Source organism: Mycena indigotica, assembly GCF_014461135.1.
Source record: "Mycena indigotica strain 171206Taipei chromosome Unknown Mind.scaff0016, whole genome shotgun sequence".
Taxonomy (NCBI): domain Eukaryota; kingdom Fungi; phylum Basidiomycota; class Agaricomycetes; order Agaricales; family Mycenaceae; genus Mycena; species Mycena indigotica.
Genome location: NW_023503015.1, coordinates 698,887 through 718,806, shown reverse-complemented (window position 1 = coordinate 718,806; position 19,920 = coordinate 698,887). Strand labels below are relative to the sequence as shown.

General features: G+C 51.2%; 4 protein-coding genes across 4 annotated transcripts; 2 read left to right on the top strand and 2 right to left on the bottom strand.

The window, feature by feature from the left end:
* Positions 1-618: 618 nt before the first annotated feature.
* Positions 619-5,095, top strand: MIND_01358400 (uncharacterized protein; the record flags this gene model as incomplete). Its single annotated transcript, XM_037370013.1, has 2 exons — positions 619-2,086; positions 2,148-5,095. The coding sequence occupies 2 exons, from the start codon at positions 619-621 to the stop codon at positions 5,093-5,095; spliced, it is 4,416 nt and encodes a 1,471-aa protein (XP_037213569.1).
* A 402-nt stretch (positions 5,096-5,497) lies between these two features.
* MIND_01358300 (uncharacterized protein) lies at positions 5,498-6,772 on the top strand (the record flags this gene model as incomplete). Its single annotated transcript, XM_037370012.1, has 4 exons — positions 5,498-5,665; positions 5,713-6,347; positions 6,398-6,483; positions 6,531-6,772. The coding sequence occupies exons 1-4, from the start codon at positions 5,513-5,515 to the stop codon at positions 6,770-6,772; spliced, it is 1,116 nt and encodes a 371-aa protein (XP_037213568.1). The 5' UTR covers positions 5,498-5,512.
* Positions 6,773-7,273: 501 nt separating this feature from the next.
* Positions 7,274-8,168, bottom strand: MIND_01358200 (uncharacterized protein; the record flags this gene model as incomplete). The annotated part of the gene is made up of 4 exons (XM_037370011.1): positions 7,274-7,277; positions 7,326-7,507; positions 7,563-7,890; positions 7,939-8,168. 4 exons carry the CDS (start codon positions 8,166-8,168, stop codon positions 7,274-7,276), a joined length of 744 nt encoding a protein of 247 aa, XP_037213567.1.
* Positions 8,169-10,529: 2,361 nt separating this feature from the next.
* MIND_01358100 (uncharacterized protein) lies at positions 10,530-11,301 on the bottom strand (the record flags this gene model as incomplete). Its single annotated transcript, XM_037370010.1, has 2 exons — positions 11,005-11,301; positions 10,530-10,958 (listed from the first exon to the last, which is right to left on the bottom strand). The coding sequence occupies exons 1-2, from the start codon at positions 11,227-11,229 to the stop codon at positions 10,530-10,532; spliced, it is 654 nt and encodes a 217-aa protein (XP_037213566.1). The 5' UTR covers positions 11,230-11,301.
* Positions 11,302-19,920: the final 8,619 nt, after the last annotated feature.

The window sequence follows — 19,920 nt, the reverse complement described above, 5'->3', positions numbered from 1 at the left end:
TTATTACAATATGCCAGCCGCCCGCCTCCATCATGCCTCGAGTTGCGATCGAGTCAATTTGTGCATGTTCGCGCGTACGTGAGAGTCTCGGCGACATACCAGCTGTTGCAAGAGGGCTGTGGGTTTGGAGTCGAGTGGATTCATTATAGATATCGGGAACACTGCACATCTGTCATTTGCCACTCTGTGTTTATTTTTTCTGCACCTCTCCTCCCGCCACATCGGCGGTGGATGCGCCCAAACAAACAGCCATGGGCAAAAGCGCGCCTCGTGCCTCGCCAGAAGCCCACATCTCTTGATCTTCCAATCTACACCAGCCGAGATTACCGAATCATGCGTGATCCGTGACACGCGCCTTGTCACGCCGACCTCACCTGGTCTGCATCGTGGCCCTCCCGTCGTTAACTGACCTGAGTGCTCGCTCCGTTGTCGTGTGTGGTCCGCTTTTCCTCAAATATCTGTCCGTTTATCGAATGCAGCAGGAATGCAGTGGTGTTTATGACCCGCTACACGAATTCGACAACGAAATAAGCACACAACAACTAAACGCCGCCCGCCACATATTAACCTTACTACAAGTGCTACCACCGTCGCTCCCTTCCATCCAGTGCACCGGCCATGTCCTCTCCAACGATATCGTCGTCACCCACTGTCTCATATCATGCAATGCCGGCCCATCTTGCGCCAACGCCTGAAGATGAACCTTCGGACGAGTGGAAAGAGCAGAAAGAAGCCGAAATTGGGCTCGGATTCACCTCCATGGTTGACGAGGCTCGCGCCAGATTGGAATCTTCTCTCGAGACGATCCCTTATGCACGGAATACGGACGAGTTTGAGCAGGCGAAACAGGCACATATTGCTGCGTGGCGCACTGAGACAGCCAACATCCGTAGTCTCGCCAACGAAGAGTTTTTACACGCGCTTGGCCAGGAAAGAATTATGCGTCGGATGACCAGGGGTGGTCAAGTCAACCCCGTCGTTCAGAATGCATTGGTTGAAGAGCAGGCTGCGATCTATGCCGCGATTCAACGAAGGAGAGACTCTACTGCTGCCTCCGGCGATGGCCACCCAAATCCGGGCCCGAATCCTAGTCCTGTTCCAGCCCCATCGACGTCACCATCGGTGCCATGGACCGGTGAATCTTCAGCTTCTAAATCAGCACAGGCCTACCTCCAAGCACGCGCTCAAGCAGCTTCTTCGACTTCAACCTCTCAGCAGCAACAACAACCACACTTTGTTTCCGCCTCGGAATCCATAAATCGTAACAACGTTTCCAGATCGCCAGTCTCATCTCATCCTCCTCCCAATCCCAGCCCCAATCCTTCCCTCGGTCGCTCTCCATCAACAAGACGGACAGTTTCCATTCCTCCGTCCCCTTCTCCTTCTACATCGCCTGTATCTTCCCGTCAACAGCTTCCTCAACAACAACAACCTCCAGTAGACTCTCACTCCCGTCCTGCGCACCTTGGTCGAAATGGTTCCTTCTCTCGGCAACCCACCGGTTCCAATTGGACTCCAAACTCTCAGACTACGTCCAATACTTGGAAGGAGGCCACTAAAGATAATTCTTCGTCATCAACAACCAACATGGACCCCCTCGCGCAATATAACTACCACCTCAAGCAGACACCTCCCCTCCAGCCTAAACGATCAAGTGTCACGGCTTCGCCAGCCGCACACGCATCGTCGAGCAACACTACTCCTCTTACTCGCAGACCCACTATTGACGAACCGCCATTGCGCTCCCAACCGTCTCAAACCTCTCTTCGTAGCGATCGCGAGCAGTATCAGTCGCACCCACAACCACCACCACTCCGAAATAAACTTTCACAGACGAGTTTTCGCTCCGCCTCGTCTGGCGGGGGCGGCAGTGCTCCATCGATAAGCTCTCGGAGACCCCCATCTACCGCTGATCCCTGGGTCTCGGACCTTTACACTTCCACGTTGACGGATGAATTAGAAGATGAAGAGTTGTCCATTCTGCAGCCTCCGCAGAGTCACGGCCATAATCGTGGTGTTCCGATTCCTGGGTCCGGGTCATCGGGAAGGAGGAGAGACAGCGAGAGTCGGTTTTCGGGGTCTGTTTGTGCGTGTATTATTCAATTTCATTTGAATGTATACTAACCGTTTGTTTTTTGTTTGGATAGCGTCCTCTCCAAGTACCACCCGTATCAACACACAAGTCCCACAACCGCCTCAGCGATGGACACCGTCGGTGTCGCCTGAAGAAGATCGTGATTATCAGCGGCATTTGCGGCAGGAGCGTGACCTTGCGAGAGAGAAAGAGAGGGAGGCTGCACGAATTGCCAAGGAGAAGGAGGATAGGGAGGCAGCTGAGCGGGAGCGGTTGGCGCGGGAAAAGGAGAACGAGGAACGGCTTGCGAAAGAAAAAGAGCAGGCGCGATTGGCACGGGAAAAGGAGGTGATGCGGGCGAGAGAGCGTGAAATCGCGAAAGAAAGTGAGGCCAGACTTGCAAAGGAGAAAGAGGAGGCGAGGCAGGAGAGAGAGCGGCAGGTCAGGCTGGCACGGGAGCGGGAAATTGCCCAGGAGAGCGAGGCGAGACTTGCAAGAGAGAACGAAGCGAGACTTAAGAGGCAAAATGAACTCAGGCTTGCTAAGGAGAGAGAGGCGAAACTTATCAAAGAGAGGGAGGCGCGACTCGCTAAGGAAAACGAGGAAAGACTTGCTCGAGAGGAGAACGAGGCGCGGTTAGCGAAGGAGAATGAAGCTCGGTTGGCCAAGGAGAACGAAGCCAAAGCTGCTGCTGCGCAGAAAGCAGCAACCGAGTCTAAACCTACCAAACGCAAGGGCAAGAAGCCAGTTCCCCCTCCCGCGCCGGACCCAGCGAGTGATGATGGAGATGATGAGTCGCGTCGTCCAAACATCCCGGTTCCTGCTCCCCCTCCCCCGCCACCTCCTCCTGTTATTGTCGAAGAAATTCCCGTCAAGATGTCTCCGCCACAGATCTCGCCACAGCCGACAACACCTGTCAAAGCCAAGGGTAAAGGCAAGAAGGCAAACAAGAAAGCTGCTGCCAATGCGAGCAAAATCACTGAAGAGTTTTTCCCTGCGCTGACTCCGAAGAAACCTGTGCCCAAGGCCACGTCTGCTGAAGAGCAGGAGGAGGATTTGGCCGTCAAAGCCAAGCTTGAGCAGGAAACACGTGCTAGAGAGGAGAACGAACATCAGTGGGATGGTCTTGATCGTCAACGGGAGAAAGAAAAGGAGAAGCAGGATAGTTGGGGGCGTGCAGCCGGTACCAGCGCCGCAGCCGCGACTTCTGCAAGCCAGCAAGCACAGACCCAAACTACGAAACCACGGCGTCAACAAGAAAACGTCACTTCTAATCACGCTGACGTAAACCATCCCCCTCGCTGGGCATTTTATGGCAGTTCGCGACCGCCAGTCAAGGAGGCGTCGTCTTCTTCCTCCAGCGATGATGGCCGCGACGAGCATTCCTCTCCCTCTCGTTCGGCAGAATGGCCCTCAAATCCTACATCCCCTGATATGCACCCGTACCACGAAGGCCACTCTAATTTCAAGACTGCTCCGATATCGATTCCGCAACGAACACGAACCCCCGATGGCGATGGGGAGCTCGGGTCTGGTGGCTTCAGCGCCGGTGACTTTTCGCGGTATGGTGTGCCCCTCCATGGGAGTGCCGGGGCCAGTTACAACGAGTCATTCCCTATGTCAGGGTCGTACCAGGACTATGCTGCAGTAGAGCGGGAAAGAGAACGGGTTCTCCAGTTGGAGGAAGAGGCGCGGAAGAAGGTAGAAGAGGCGAAAGCCAAGGAGGAGGCTGCGAAGCAAAGAGAGCAAGAGTCGAGGCAAAGGGAGGCAGAGGCGAGGCAGATTGCTGAGGAGGCGAGGCAGAAAGAGGCTGCGGCACGTGAAACGGAAGAAAAGATCCGTTTACAGGAGGAGGAGGCCAATCGGAGGTTGGAGGAGGCCAACAGGAAATTGAAAGAGTTGGAGGAGAAGGAGGCTGAGATGAGGAGGCGCGAGGAGGAAATCCACAAGAAAGAGGAGGAAACGAAATTGAAGGAGGCAATGGAAAAGGAGATGGCTGAGCGATTGCGCAAATCGAGGTTGGAAGAAGAGCGGGAGAAAGAGGCGAAATTGCACCAACGCGAAGCTGAACTTAGAAGAAAGGAGGAAGAGGCAGAGAAATTGCGGCAAGCCAGGCTAAGGGAGGACGATGAGAGAGGCAGAATAGAGGCTGAGCGGTTAAGGCAGTTCCAATTTCGTGAAGCAGAGATCAAACGACGGACAGAGGAACGCAAAAGGCAGTCGAGCTTTCCGCCAGACGCTGATTGGACAACATGGGGTTCTTCTACTCAATGGTCAACACCAGCGAGCCCTTCGCCATCTAATGCCACAAACTCCTCCACTCGCAGCAATACGACGCCTGGAGCCTCCGGTTGGTCCAGCACTTCTCGCACCAACTCGACTGCCAGTCAAGCATCTTCAAATAACACCGCACGAGCATCTTCTTCGACAGCAACTCCGAATTCCAAGCCATCGTGGAACTCTGCTTCCTCTAACGCAACCCCAAATAACAGCAAACCGACTCCTATTCCTGGTGCAGACAATCGGGATCGCGCAAGGCGTCAACAAGAAGCTGCTGAAGAGCAATTTCGACGAATGCAAGAGCAGATGGAGCGAGAGCGGCTTGCCAAAGAACAGAAGGCGGGGCGGATCCTAAGCAAAGAGGACGTTATCCGGATATACCAACAGCACGAGCAGCAATGGGCCAAGATAACATCCCTGTCAGAGGTCTCGTGGGAAATGCTTCCCTGGCCAGTGTACCGGCACCCCAACAGCGCTGAGGATATCACATCCGGCGCGGTCGACGCTTACATCATGTCTCCACATCATCCAGACGCGGACAAGTCGACCAAGGACCGCATTAGGAAGCTGTTGCGCAAATGGCACGAAGACCATTTCAACCAGAAGGTCCTGTCAAAGGTTGCTGAGAGCGACAAAGAGCGGGTCAAGGCTGCAGCAGGCACAGTGACGCGGAATCTTAATAGTCTCTTGGAGCGGACGAACGAGTCGTACAAGGCCACTGCTGCGAGTCTTTTTGCATAATCTGTCTGTTTTTCATTTTTCCCGAAGGCTGATAGTACGTGGATCTAATCCTTGCTTTTCGTGGATGTTGAATCTTGCGCAGCTCTACTAACTTGGACGAACAAGAACAAATCAAACAAGCAAAGCATGTACTTACTTATACCCCATTCATTTGTATGACTAGAACTCACATTCAAACTGAAATATATCAATATTGTATGCGTTGGCCCCCTCAATCACAGTCGTAGTCGTGGATTGCTGAGAAATTTTGAGAAAACAAACTCATCCATCACGTTCCCATCAGAATCACGTGTCGACAAGCACATCTTGTTTTGAGCCTTTTGTTTCCACTTCTGCTCACCCACATAAACGACTGCCAATGGATGACAACTGCATCAGTTTCCTTACATCCGCCCACTACTGCTGCTCTTGCTGCAAATGAGTACCACGGCAACACTCATGCCTCGTATGGGGACATTTGCCGTCCTCAGAATCGATCCTGTGGCTTCTGTCGCCCATCTCGATGACCCCGAAGCCACAGCTGCGGCATCCACGCTCTTCAACCAAGACTACGTCGTCTATTCGCTGCGCGTGTGTAGTCTCACCACGATTTAAACTTTCATTGACTGGGTGCCCAGCCTAGTGGCCTGCCTAATCCATACACCGAGTTTCGGGATGCAAGACCTGCGTTTGTTATGCAAGGGACCCCCCAAGATCTTCCCGACAAGTGTATAGAAGCCGGAATGTCTATTCCCATTGCCCCTCAAACGCTCACTGTCGACGAGCACCCGTCTCACCGCGAGCCGCTAATGCCGACTCCAAACCCTCTACCCTGGCCGGACTGCTATATAACGATCTTCGTCTCCGACAACGTGCGTTCTCCGAATGTCCGTAAGGAGGAGACCATTGTTTGCGAGCTCAATCAGGCCGAGCGAGCCCGGTACTACCATTTCGCGATCGCTGACGATGAACGGGAAGCAATGCTCTTGGATGAGAAAGACCGGAGAGAACGTGAGGCTCAGAATCGGCATGATGAACCCAATGTCGAGGGAGATTCCGAAGAGAATCTAAACGAGCCTGTTGATGAAGATCCCGACGAGTCAATTGAAGAGGAAGAACTGGATAATGACGAATCAATGGCCTTGTTTCGTGGTCTCGTGTCAGGCGGAACACCGGAATATCTCATTGTGGCCAAATTCACTTACGACCTCCACCGGGTTGTCCAACTCAACGATCCCCGCCAATACTTCGACGAAGTCGCACAGATCGAAGAGTGCGTATACTCGCTGCCTACGGAATTTGACTCAGATTTGTCCCACTTAGGATTGTCAAAGCATCGCAGGCACGACAGGATGTTGTCAAGGCTGCTGCCGCTCGCAACGATTCCGCCCAGTATGACGATAAAACGAGTAGGCCTAGTCTCGGCCTTCATGTTTTGTATCGCTGACATTTTTAGCGGAGCTTTTGCAGAGCCATCAGGCGTTGCATGGCCTCCACATCAGTGACATCACTCCAGCAGCTGACAGTGAAGAGAGCCGGCCTTTACCTATGGCGACAGCGACAGAGAAAGCACCTATCTCCATCAGGCGCCGAATATCGGAGGGTTTTTTTGCTTGTGCTGCACGCACAACAGGGGCCCTCCGAGTCATTCGTCGTGTTCTCTGTTTACCGGTGTCCTCTTCATCGAACAATCTATAAATGCGTGTTCGTCAATTCCAAAGTATTTGACCTTCCCATGTCCTACTGCTTTCGAGGTGAACGTTGTCGTGGGACCGGGCGGCAAGCCACAATAAAATTATTTTGTGCTTAACATTCATATTGCCCACGGAACGCTGTTATTGCAGCCTATCGCTGAGTTCTCAAACAGGAGCTGGCGACAGCAGCGTCGATGTCATGATCATCCAGGTGTGCAACGGAAACCACAGAATTCATTCGGAGAACCACAGAGGCGCCAGCCCGAGGAACGTACATATGTGGCTGGTTCACGAACATCTTTTGGTTCAGAACCGAAAGATTCCATCGTAAGAAGAAATGAAGAGATACGTGCACAAATTTACTTTTTTGCCTTGCTGTCTCAAAGCTTCATCTGAGTCGCTTCAAAGCCATCTTCATTACGGGCTGAATCAATTTATTATTTTACATTCAAGCTCACAATGATGTGATACCCCAGTCACAGGTAATTAGGATCCGAACAGTATTTTAACTAATAGGCTCTCAGCTCAGAAAAATAGTACCAGGGTACACAACTTACTGAACCTGGATCAAAGCTGGTCTTTGTTCCAGTGGAATAACGAGATTTGGTTTGTCCATAATTAAACGCGTCATTTGATTGTCGATGCCGGGGGTGTCTGTTTCACAAGTTCTGTTAGAACGGTATGAGGTTTTCGTAAGGCGGCTTTGGCTGCCCGCTAATGTCATTCCTTTTTCCCAAGTCTGAATAAACCAGTGATTAGTCGCAAGATATGAAGATCAACAGAGGGAGACCCACGGCAAGGTACTGTTTGACTTGGCGAACAAAATCAGGATTTGTTTTGGACATGCGAATCCAGTCTGCAGTTATTATACGGGAGCGCTTCTTTAGTTCGTCGATTGCTTTCTTTTCGAAGTGAGCCCCTTGTGTCATATAGGTCGAGGTCCACTGTGGAAGATGTTCGAGGTCATCAACGCGGGGCTGAAAGGGTACGGCGAGAATCCATTGGTCGTATTGATAGTCCCATTCTGGAACGGAATGAATATGTGCCTGTCCGCTGACCATGTTGGGGAAGACAGGAACTAGAAATTTTCGGAAGATTGCTGGTGGGGGCGAGCCGCCAAAACTACACATCAGACAGACCAGCTGTGATTTTGCTTCGTACACCACGCACGGGCGGCGTGGTTTACCGGAGGCCACCGACGAAGCTCCACTAAAGATGGAGGATTTAACATCACCATCAGCAACGAGACCAAGAAGTGGGACCCGTATAGATGTATATTCAGCCGTCCTGACGGCCCCGTTGCGCACAGTTTCTTCGCCTTTCCCATCCAAACGGTGAATTCGAACGGGGCGGGAGTTCGAGTCATTGCAATATTCGCAAGCAAAGCCGGGTTGAACCATGAGTACTGAGTTTGAAGTGGTCTGAATCCGAGCAGCACCTCCACGACTTTATAGAAGAAAAACAAGGCTGACAATAACCGTTGTACTCACTTGCATCACCGTGGCGACGTTGTCCATTAACAATAACTCTTGTGGGTCCAGGTATTCACAATAGAGCTCACAATAGTCGCCCGCTAGCGATAAAAGAACTTGGGGAGCGAGTGCAGGATGCATAATGTAAGAGTCAGTAAGACAATCAACAAGGCAATTGCGCACGCCTTGGAAAACTAGATGTTGAAGCAGGTCTAAATTGGATTTGAGTGTCCATGGGAAAGGAAGCTGGAAAATAAAAGGTGGTCACGGGAGCTTACGTAGTCGGCAGACCTTCAAGTTGACCTTATATCTTGTGTGGTGGACGTCTCCTCACCTTCAATGGCCAACAACGTTGAACCTGACTTCGTTCCACGCAGAGGCACATTTGCATTGCTCAAGATTGACCCTATAGCGTCTGTCGAGTATCTCGAAGATCCAGAAGCGACGGCTGCAAGCTCCAAACTTACCACCAAGCCCTACGTGATATATTCATCGGGTGTATGACCCCAGCAACTACTCATGTGTGCAATCTCTGATCTTTCATGTCACAGTGGCTCAAAGTTTTCGACCCTCATGGACCATTTCGGGAAGAACGATCTTATTTTGTTCTCCAGGGACAACCACAGGACTTGGCTGAAAACTGTGTCGAAGCCAGCATGTCCCTCCCTATCGCCCCGCAGTCCATTGGTGTCACTGAGCACCCATCTGGTCGCGAGCCGCTGAAACTGGTCGACAAGCCTTTCCCTTGGCCGGACTGTTATCTCACGGCATTCGCATATGTCATTGTGCGTTGTGCGAACGTTGAGAGTGTGGAACCTGTTGCTGCCGAACTGGACGACGACGAACAATTTCGCTTCATAGTACTCACGGGCGATGACGAGGAACGCCAGACAGACCTCATGGAGGAGAGGGAGGAAGCGAGGCGGAAAGATGCCGAATCTGTGATCCAGCCAGAATCATTGGAAGAGGGCGGTCCTGCTGGCCAACTTGAAGTTGATGCGGGAAATGTAGATGACGAAGAGGAACTTGAACTTACTGGTCCGGAAGAAACTGCCGCCATCATCCGCACTTTGCTGTCAAACGAAGTCCCGGAGAACCTTACAACCGTAACCTACACATTCGACTTATCAAGAGTCAGCGAGTTTAACAATCCCCGCGGATACTGGGAGGAGGTGGATCAAATCAACGAGTCAGTTATTTTCATGTTTGTCCTCCCGTGTTGTACTGCCAGTGCTGAGCACAGAACAGAATCGTCAAAGCATCACTGGCACGAAAGGAGGCTGTCAAAGTTGCGGCACTCCAGAATGACGCTGCGCGGTACGATAATAGAACAGGCACGGCCATATTTGATTGTACCGTTTATGGAGTATTTACCTTGTCCTCAGCGGAATTGTTACAAGGATACCAAGCTCTGCCACGCGATTCCGACATTCCAGAGCAGAGAAACGACGCACAACAGCCTCTGTCGTCACCCGAAGAAAAGTGGCATCCATCTCTCCGGCAGCGAATAGCACGAAGGATTTCCCGGGCTTTAGACACAACAAAATCACTCCTCCGGAACGCTTTTTGTTTATCTTCCGCATCGCATGAGACATAGACCTGCTCTACATAAACCTGCGAACTATCGTTTTTAACAGCACAAAACTGATACAGTGTCAACGAGAGAAAGCCTGAGCTTTCAAGTCCGATGCTGATTCAGACCTGATGTAGCCAGGTTATGAGCAGATCGGACGAGGTGATCATAATGCTGGGTCATGCATGACGATATTAATGTTCGCAAGACATGCATAAGATACGATGAATGAGAGATTTACAACTGTGAACACCTCGAGCAACTATCCGTGTCAAGCGGACTGGCCGACATTTTTCTGCTAACGCTGCTGTCGAAAGCCAAGAACGCGATTTTTTCGCATTTTGTGGTTGGGATGCTTGATGGCCTTGTAATAACTTGGCTAAGGAACGGAGGTTAGCCTCGACCTACCTGTTTTATTATCATAGCATGCAGCATCGGCTTCTGCTGCAGCAGCTCTGGCGGAATTTTTGCGTGCCATCGATGCTTTGATGATTCTACTCCGAGTCCTCAATCAAAAAGAGGCAAAAAAAGAGAAAGTGCTTACTCGGCTATTTGGTCCATCTCTTTCCAGTACTCGCGGGGATCGTTGATTTCTTTGACGCGGGAGAGGTCGTAGGTAAATTTGACCGCGGGGAGCTGCTCGGAAGGCTCATTCGATAGCAAGCAGCGGAAGATGGCAACCATTTCGTTGGCCTCGTCGATTGGTTCATCGGCGTCTACATCGCTTCCGTCATCCTTCTCGCTGGCGGTATCACATTTTGACGCTGCTCTTCTTTCCCTTTCTGCTCTCGTAGACGCTTGAGGCGGCGAAGCTCGAAGTCATCCTCCGTCAAATTGCTGACGCGCAATTGGTCTTCTTTGTGGAGAACACAGATGATAGGGTCCACAACGAGGATATTTGCGGTGCGCACATTGGCGGTCGCGAACGCACACAAGTAGCAGTCCGCAAAAGGAAATGGGTTGGTCGCCATCCTAACTAGTTCGCGTTTCGACGGATGCTCGTCGACACCGCAATTCTGAGGGACAATCGGAATCGACATGCTGGCGTCAATACATTGGGCAGGGAAATCTTGCGGTCTGCCTTGCTGGACGAATAAAACGTCTTCTTCGCGAAAAGGCGCCGCAGGATTGAACATACACTGGAGCTGCAAGATGTTGGTAAGGATGGAAGCAGATCGAGAACGCACTTACAGCAGGAATTGACACCACGTAGTCCTTGCTAACAAGTTTGGCACTTGCCGTTGTCGCCTCGGGGTCATCCAAATATTCCACCGATGCAACAGGGTCAATAGTGAGCACAGCAAAAGTTCCTCCTAAAGGAGCGAATGCGGCCTCTGGTGTCTTTTCAACGGAGGCCATGGAGTTGAGTTGGGATGTGTCGGTACTTGTAATGACTCCCGTTGCTGCTGGATTCATGACGGCGCAGATGACTCGCAGATGGTTGAAGGACACGAGATGCGATGAAAGCAAGGGACAAGGGCTGGTTATTCATCCTTGTTTCTGTGGGCGAGTGGACGTCTGACATGAACAAAAGCAGAAGAAAACAAGGTCGGCGGCACGTGATTAAATGCCCTACTTACGAGCAGGAATCTGAGAGTTGTCATGATCGCATTCCCTCACGAGCGACTACTTGTATTTATGGACGACTAATACTTATTCTGCGTGGATATGTGGAGTATACGACGGAATGCTGGTTTACAGATGCTCAGGCTACGGGCTATTATGCGTGTTATGAAGCCACGGCGGGAAGGTGCGGCTGGTGGACACGAGATTTTATCTCGCGGCACATCACGGTCTTGTAGGAGTTGAGCTGTCAAGGCAACACAGTGAGCTTCACGAGACATATTTACTGGGCAAACCGACCTGTTTTTGCGTCATAAGACGTTGCATCCTTCTCAGCGGCTGCGATCTTGGCTGCCTGCTTTCGTGCCTCCGAAGCTTCAACTATTCTGCGCTGCACATGAGCAAAATGAAACAGTTCGGAGTATTTCTCACGTACTTCTCAATTTTCTGTGCCTCCTCCAGGAGTTCGCGAGGATGGTAAATTGTGTGGACGCGCGAGAGGTCGTGCGTAAACTTGACGATGATCATCTGCCCTACAGACTCGTTTTCATCGTCATCTTCGGCCCCACTGCCCATTTTGCTCTCGCCATCTTTCTCGGCCTTGTGCTCAGCGGCGTCTGCTTCACGCTTGTCTCCGTCCGTCCACCGCCTCCGCCGCTGGCTCTTTTGCCTTTTGCTCCTGGAGACAAGTTTGGTGAAGCTCGCGATCATCGTTGGTGAAACGGGTGACACGTGATTGGTCTTCTTTGTCAAGCTTGCACATGACAGGGTCCACGACGCGGACGTTCGCCGTGCACAGGCGCCCGTTGTCAAATGCAGACACGTAACAATCTGGGAAGGGAAAGGGGCTGCCGACCATCTTGACCGGCTCGCGCTTGGACGCATGGTCGTCGACGCTGCACGTTTGCGGCGCAATGGGAATCGACATGCTGGCGTCAACAAAGTTGTCCATGTCGGTCGGCGGGCCTTGCATAACAAACATCACATCCACCTCGCGAAACGCAGCGAAACGATTGAACTTGCGTTTGCTCTACAGAGCAGGGAGAGGTTTGAAGGGGGTCAACAAAGGGCGGTAAAGAGCTTACCACAGGAGCGTAGATCATATAGTCCTTGCTGACGAGTTCAGCGCAGGCAGCTGTAGCCTCTGGGTCATGCAAGTACTCCACTGAAGCAACGGGGTCGATGGTGACCACGGCGAAAGCACCAGCGCGCGGAACCAGTCTGGCCGCGGGTATTGGCCTAACTTTGACCTCCGTATTCTGTTGTGGGCCATCGACGGAGCCTCCAGAAGCGAAATTGGGAGAAGCAGGTGCATGTTGACTTGAAGCAGCATCGTGATAGCCTTATGTGCATTATTGGTGAAAACATGCAATTAGTAGATGGGCAGACATACTCGTCTGGGTGCCGTCTTCGAAGGTTGTGGTCGCTGGGGCTGCTGAGTTCATTCTGACACGGGTGGTGGGGTCGAAGATGTGGGGAGGGTAGGGAACAAAAGCTGGTTATCGTTGTTCATAATTTATGCTGTGGGCAAGTGGACGCAGCCACGACAAAAACAAGGGTGTGAGATTCGTTGTTGTTGTGGTTGTTGTGGTTGTTGTGGTTGTGGTTGTGGTTGTCAGGAAGGAAACAACAAAGAACGAAGTGGACGCGTGTGATGCAGAGTCTGAGCAAGTCAGAAGATCAGAAGATGTCACAGCCCACACTTTTCGATCGCTGAACGCAGACGAACTATGGTGGTATGTACAACAGAGATCCACGGTTGACTATGAAGCTCCAACCGCATTTCTATAAATGTCAGCGGTTCGAGTGCAAGTAGACTTTGCCGGCCAAACCGGCCCGGGGCTGCACGCTACCAGCCTGCCCACCAGTCTGACATACCTTCTTCGAAGACCAATCCTCGTCATTGCGACATAGTCACCTAGGCACAAGGTGCCGCCAGCTCCGCGGCGACTGACCAACCTTGCTTTGACATATTGAAAAGAGTAAATGATTTGCAATTTTTAAGTTTGTTCTATCACGCATGAAATATGTCCGTTAGCACTCCGTTTCTCCACCATTGCCTGTTCATTGGTGTGCTTGAGCAACACGGAATCAACCAACTGACACACCCTCTACCCACGTTGACCACGGCCAGATCCAATGTTACTCGGCGGCCGCTACACTGGTTTATGAGAGCAAAGGGTTTCGCTGAACCCCAATCACTTATCCTACCGTCTCCTCTGCACTGTTCCAAATCCACACATACAAAAATCGCAGGAAATTCATCGAATTTGTACACAAGGATAGGTTGACCTGCAGGGTATCGTTGCCAGAAGTCCAGCATCATTTCACGCAGCAGTGAGCAAACATTGCCCTGAAATAATTTTCGAACGAAGTCTCATTCAAGTTGGTCGATGTCTGCGCTGCGGAACACTGCCAAGCTAGTCAACACAACGGCCGCCTTCAACCTGATACAAAACCTACTCATGACTGATGCCCTGAACAGAACACAGTTGTGCACATGCACTGAACACCCCTGTTGTAGTGGGCTATTCACAACACACCCATCCAAGAAACTGAGGAAAGAAGATGAGCGGTTGGATAAGCTGACGGTGGACACCAAGAGGCGAGAAAGGGAGAAAAGGCAAGAAGGAACATACAATATATTACAGCATCTAACAACTGCCGACAGTGCTGGATAGCAGATAGCGCTATGTGGGATACAAATGAACATGGAAACGACAACGAGATGGAATTCAACGCACCTTCGACCGCTCCTTGCATCTACTAAACACCCCCACTTGACCGCACAAGCACGAAGTCGACGTTGAAATTTGAGCGTTGAAATGGCATAAGGCAGGAAATGAAAAGGGCTGCACATGTGATTAGAGAGAGTACGGGAAGCCTGGAAGAAACGGAATGCCTCACCAGCACAGGTTAGAGCCGAGTGCTTCGAGGGGAAGACGGTCTGACGAGCGGTAGCAATGATGTCGTCGGCAGCGAGGATGTTAATGTCCCAGTCGGTATTATTGTCACAGTCGCGCGGCAAATCATGCTACGAGTGCGATGTGCTGGGTGTGGACGGTGTATTGAAGATAAAGAGGAGACCGTGGTGATCAAAAAGAGAATGTCTGCGAGCAATGATGAGTAGGGCTACCGAAAAGTGCATAAGGACAGTGGGGGAGGAGGGAGGACGACGGGGGTAGTGGCAATGAAGGAACAAGTGGCAGGAGGACATGTGTGTGGGAAGGGAGCACAGGGAATTATTAGTAGGAAGAGCATATGAAGGGAAAGCAGAGAACGGCGGACGCGTAGGGAGCCGGATCACCCAGTGTTGTGATATGTTTGTTTCTGGCAGACGAATTCGACCCAGGAAACGAAGGTAAATGACGTAAGGTGTTTACATTTGTTTGTAAATGGCAAGCCAAGCGAAGAATATTGGAGGGATCACAGAGTGATGAGTATTTGATGGAACTTACCATAAAAGGGTCATTTCGACCGTGGGGGACCTTGCATTTTCAAAGCAAGGTGACGAGGACCGCTACTCGCCGTGGTGCGTTGCTCCGGCGCCTATCTTTCATTCCAAAGCTTATAAGGGCTCGCGACTACGGCGCCTAGCTATAAGCATCCCATGTCCACGAATTTTGGAACCATCATCAAAGGTGCGTGTGCTTTTGTGCGATACCATCCTCCACTAATCGTGATTGGGGCCTTGTGTAGGGGGGGCGACGGCGGCGCGTTTTATGGCACGGTGCACTTTCCACCTCCCTCGACACAGGGCCTAAAGCAGGCGACACAATCGGGAAATCAAGTCGGCGCAGCTGATCCAGGGAGACAAGGCAGTGTCAACGTTGTCGCTGCTGGGCAGCCTGGCGCCGTGACCGTGACCCCTCGCGTCGTCAATCTCGCGCCAGCAGACATGCATCGAGTGCCCTTCGTCCCCATTTACGCGTTATGCAAGGGGTACAATATTACCAACACCCTTCTCAAGATACTCGAGGATGGGGGGTGTAGCACAGTCGCCCGGCCTGGTGGAGCTCACAGACGAGGATTTGCGTGGGATGGAGTGCAAACCAGGGCACATTGGTGAGATTCGTCAGGCGTTGCGTCGGTATCTGGCCGACCAGGGAATCTACGAGGTAGCTTGAGTAGTTGAAGAAATGGACGTTTTCTGAGACTTAACTTTGTGGAACGTTGCTAAGATAATATTGCATTCTCTGTCTCAGCCTCCGAAGTTCTTTTCATGGCTGATCATCGTCCATGGTCAGTGAAGACCCTTTCATGCATGAGTGCAACTGGTGTCCCCCACCTCCAGATTTTTAAATATATCCAGCAGCAGACATACTTATGGGTACAAGCGGTAAAAAGCATATCGAAAGCAGCGATGGGTATATCTGATCTGACTCCCAAAGTTATGTAGCGCGCAAGTCGAAAGGCATGCAGAGTAGACAACGCAACAGCGAGTTGGCGCGGGTAATACCGCGAGTGATGAATCGTGGTATGCGAAGACCAGTCGCTTTCGAGGCTTGGTGGCCTTGCAACAGCTCGGCTGGAACGAATGAGCTCTACGAGGAGAAAGTCAAAGTGACCTACATACCCATTCGACTATCGTATCGCGCTGCATCCTTCTCAGCTACAGCAGTCTTGTTTGCTTCTCTCCTTGCTATGGACGCTTCAACAATCCTAAGATTCACATTGGAGAAATATGTGGTCATTGAAGTCAGTGCTTACTCGGCAATCCTTTCCACCTCCTGCCAAAAATCGCGAAGAGGGTGGATCTCGTTAACACGAGAGAGCACCTGTTACTTCCACCTATCTACTCTAATTAGAAGTGAGTGCCCGGCGTGGTCTCCATTCTAGTTAGAATAGATGATATGCAAATACCTATGCTGCAATACATCCCAGAATAAAACTGCTATAAAGTCTAGAATTTCAGCACTTAAGACTGTCAGACATGTCTGGCATGTATGCTGCAGTAAAACTGCTATAATTTCTTAATTGTCAAGCTTAGAAGCTTTACTATTACTATAGGGTGTATGCTACTTATGCTGCAATATCTTTTCCAGATAATACCCATCAAGATCATCAACAACAAGAAAGAAAAATCATGTTACTTTATAAGGCAGGTCGACTACCCAAAATAGAAAGTCCATGCTTTACCGACCTATTCGCCACTCCCACGTTCCTCGTCATCAACTCCCATCAATCCCAGATCATATACCAATTCTGAAATGTAGGCATCGTAAGCATCATCTCCTTCCCCTTCCTCATCCGTATCTGACTCCTCCTCATGCTCCATCATTTGCACATCTTGACGTCTGACTTGTGCTATAATGTCGTCGTTCCAATCAGCCTCCATCCGCTCTGTCGATGCCTTTGATGGACGGACGGCAGTACCCGTTTCAAGGCTGCCGGTAAAGCCTGACTTCTTAGCGAGGGCATGGAAACGTTGCAAATGAGAGGTGTCGAATCGATGTCGTTGCGACGACGCGTACTCCGCCAATTGAGCTGCCATCAGGAAATCCTCCTCTATCTGTGCAGGCGACTTCCCAGAGACATCCCGTAGTGAGTCTTCCACCTCCTTCAAGAATGCTGCATCGTCCTTCATCCATGTCATTTGACGGCGTATCTCAACGTTGAGGCGTTGTATCTCCTCCCGAGCACGAAGGGTCTTGAAGTATCGGTGCATTAGCTCACGATAGACAGGCCGCGCCCACCGCTCTTGCTGGACATTACTCGTGCTGTCCCGAAGAAGGTCGAACTCGGCCAAAAAAGTGCGTGTAACAACATCCTCCCATAGAATTTCTGGCTTGGGGGGGCTGTACGAAACGGCAAGTGCGTTGTAATTCTCGAGGGCCTTGCGAATAGTCTTTGAGCGGACCTGGATTGCGTGAGCTATGTGAACGCGCATCTTGTACCCTGATACATGTCAGCTGAAGCAACGACTTGAAGAACAGAAACATACCTATGCCGGATTGGTTCATCTTCGTGAGCTCGAGGAGTCGCTGCACAAGCAGCAGCTCCAATTTATCGAGCACTTGGCGATACTCGAGAACCATGGCATCATGCTCTGCTTGTTGATACTGCGCCTCTTCGGGTTTCCATCGTTGTTCGACACTCAGAGTCAGTTCGAGCATCTGTACAGCCTTCGAATCGCGTTCGACCTTTTCCGCCGCATGACGTTCTTGGATTGATGCTGCTGTTCGACCTGGGACGAATGCCGCATCATCAGCTTGAGCTCGCCGAGCCGCACCGACATTCCCGCAAATAAGCCCTGTTTGACGTGTCAGTATGGTCATTGGAAGAAAGCCGAGACATACGTAGATGAATCCAGTTTTTGAGGGCCCGCACATAGCTGATCGTGTCCGTCTCTGTTGGCTTGGAGCTGTTCTTCAATGACGTCAAAAACTCCGCCTCTTCTCGCAATGCCTGAACGAAGTCCTCGCCATCTGGGATACCCTCCTCCTCCATCAACTGTCGCAGCACGGGCTCGTCCTCAAGGATTCCCAACGCTTGAGTATAGTTGTTGCAAATGAATTTGCTGAGATTCGCGGAAGTTTCGAAAGTGTCGACGTGCTTGAAGTAAGTCGTTATCTCTTGTTGTCGGTGGAAGGCACTCGCATTTCGGCAAGAGCGCGCAAGGGCGTTGGAACGCGAGAAGAAGCGCTCCAGCGTTTCCAGGTCTTCGAGACCTAGACCTTCGATATAGCTTGCGAGGAATGCGAGTTGGCACCGCCGGTTGTGGGCATGACCGTGAAATGAGCCCACAACACAGCGAAAACCTTTCTCTGCCGCTAACTCTCCTAATTCGCCGCTGTTTTCGATTGTTTTCGCCAGGTTACACGCAACATCGTAGCCCCCACCGCTGTCTTCCTCTTCAATTATCTTGAGGATAGTGTGAACGACAGCGAGTGCGTATTTGGATCTAGACTCCATCAGACACGATGAATCAGAAAACATATAGGACGTACAATTCTCCACTTTCGACCATATCGGCAGCAACCATGACATAGCCGTGGCGGCAAAGGGCGAGGAAGAGCCCGGTTTCATCAAACATCCCCACATCTTGGAGGTTACGTCGTTTTTGATGTTTTTCCACCGCTCCGCACTGGATTGTCGTTTGCCTGAGGTAACGTTGAGTAAGGATAACTGTGTTAGACGACCTGACTTACTGTACCATCCGTTACCATTGTCGCTCCTGACGACTTCTTTCCGAATTCATTGACATGTTCTCGGGAAATGAAGTAGCCATTGCTGGCGTCACGGTGATCAACGAGCTCCTTGTTCGAAAGCTCTCGCCATCCGACCCCAGCTCCTTCCTCTTAACCCTCTTCAGAGAATCGTTTCCGTCCATAGCAAAGAACATGCCAAACTTTAGCTTTGGCTCGTCGACGAGGCGATATGTACACGGTGGGCACACATTTTTGAGGCGCCAGGTACTGATGTTTCGACCAAGTAGGGCTAAAACCTTGAGCTCGGAGCGACGGCGCCAGGTCGAGATATAAGTCATATGCGATGGAAAATTGCTGTACAAGGTAGGGTCGTGGTGCAACCTGGTATAGAGCATTAGAGCATAACCAACAACAATAAATGAAGCCATACGCCATGGATATCGTTGAGCGTCTGAACGAATGCATAGATGGTGTAATGCGGGCACCGAGAGTGGGCGACGATAGAATTCCAACGTTTGAAGGGTTATGGCAACGTTCGGAGCCCAGGGAGCACAAGGAAATAGCCCTTGTGCAATCAGTGCAGGCGCAATTCCACCCGCCGTGGGGCTTAACGAAACCTCCTCTTCGTGCTTGGTTTCTGCTCAGGATGATCAGTATATAGAGGTATTGTGGTTCGTGGTACAAACCAAACATGCCGACAATTGTTATAACATAGAGGTCGGCGTCGTGTTCAGGAATCGATGTCGTGGTCCTGTCTGAGGCGCAGAAACGGAGATACGCGTTTAGCATCTGGGGTGTCTGGATTGCGAACGCCTCGACACGCTTTTGTGTGCGATCGCGTCGTGTTCGCCAGTCGCGGCGACGTCTACAATAAGAATAAGAACCCAAAAAGAGAACAACTTGGAGGAATCAGACTTACGAGTATCCTCTGTGATTTGCCCATGACTCCTCGACACTCTCAAAGTCCCCTCCTGCGTTGCTTATTTCTGCTGGGCGAGTCCCGTCCAGAACTCCACCAATAGTCATGATGTTTTGGTGGGAGAGTAAGTCGGAGGCGTCAAACTCGTCATCGTCGGCAAGGTTCTGGAGGGCTTGGAAGTTGTCCTTTGCTTGACGGCTCATGACTTCAGACTGTCAGCAGAGAGAAGTATTTGTCGAGGAATAAACAGTTACCTTCCATGTCCTCTTCCATCGCCTGGGCCAGCTCCACCCGATATTTCTGGACTCCTGCCGCACTGAGAGTGACCCGCTTGGTTGGGAGACCTCCAGAGAACAAGCCAAAGGCGGGCGCTGAGCTGCCCAAGATGGTTAGGCGGCCAGACTTAGCACCGGACCTCCACATTGTGGGACCGGGCGTTGACCACTGTTGGTGGTTTCGCTGTCCTTCTCAGTG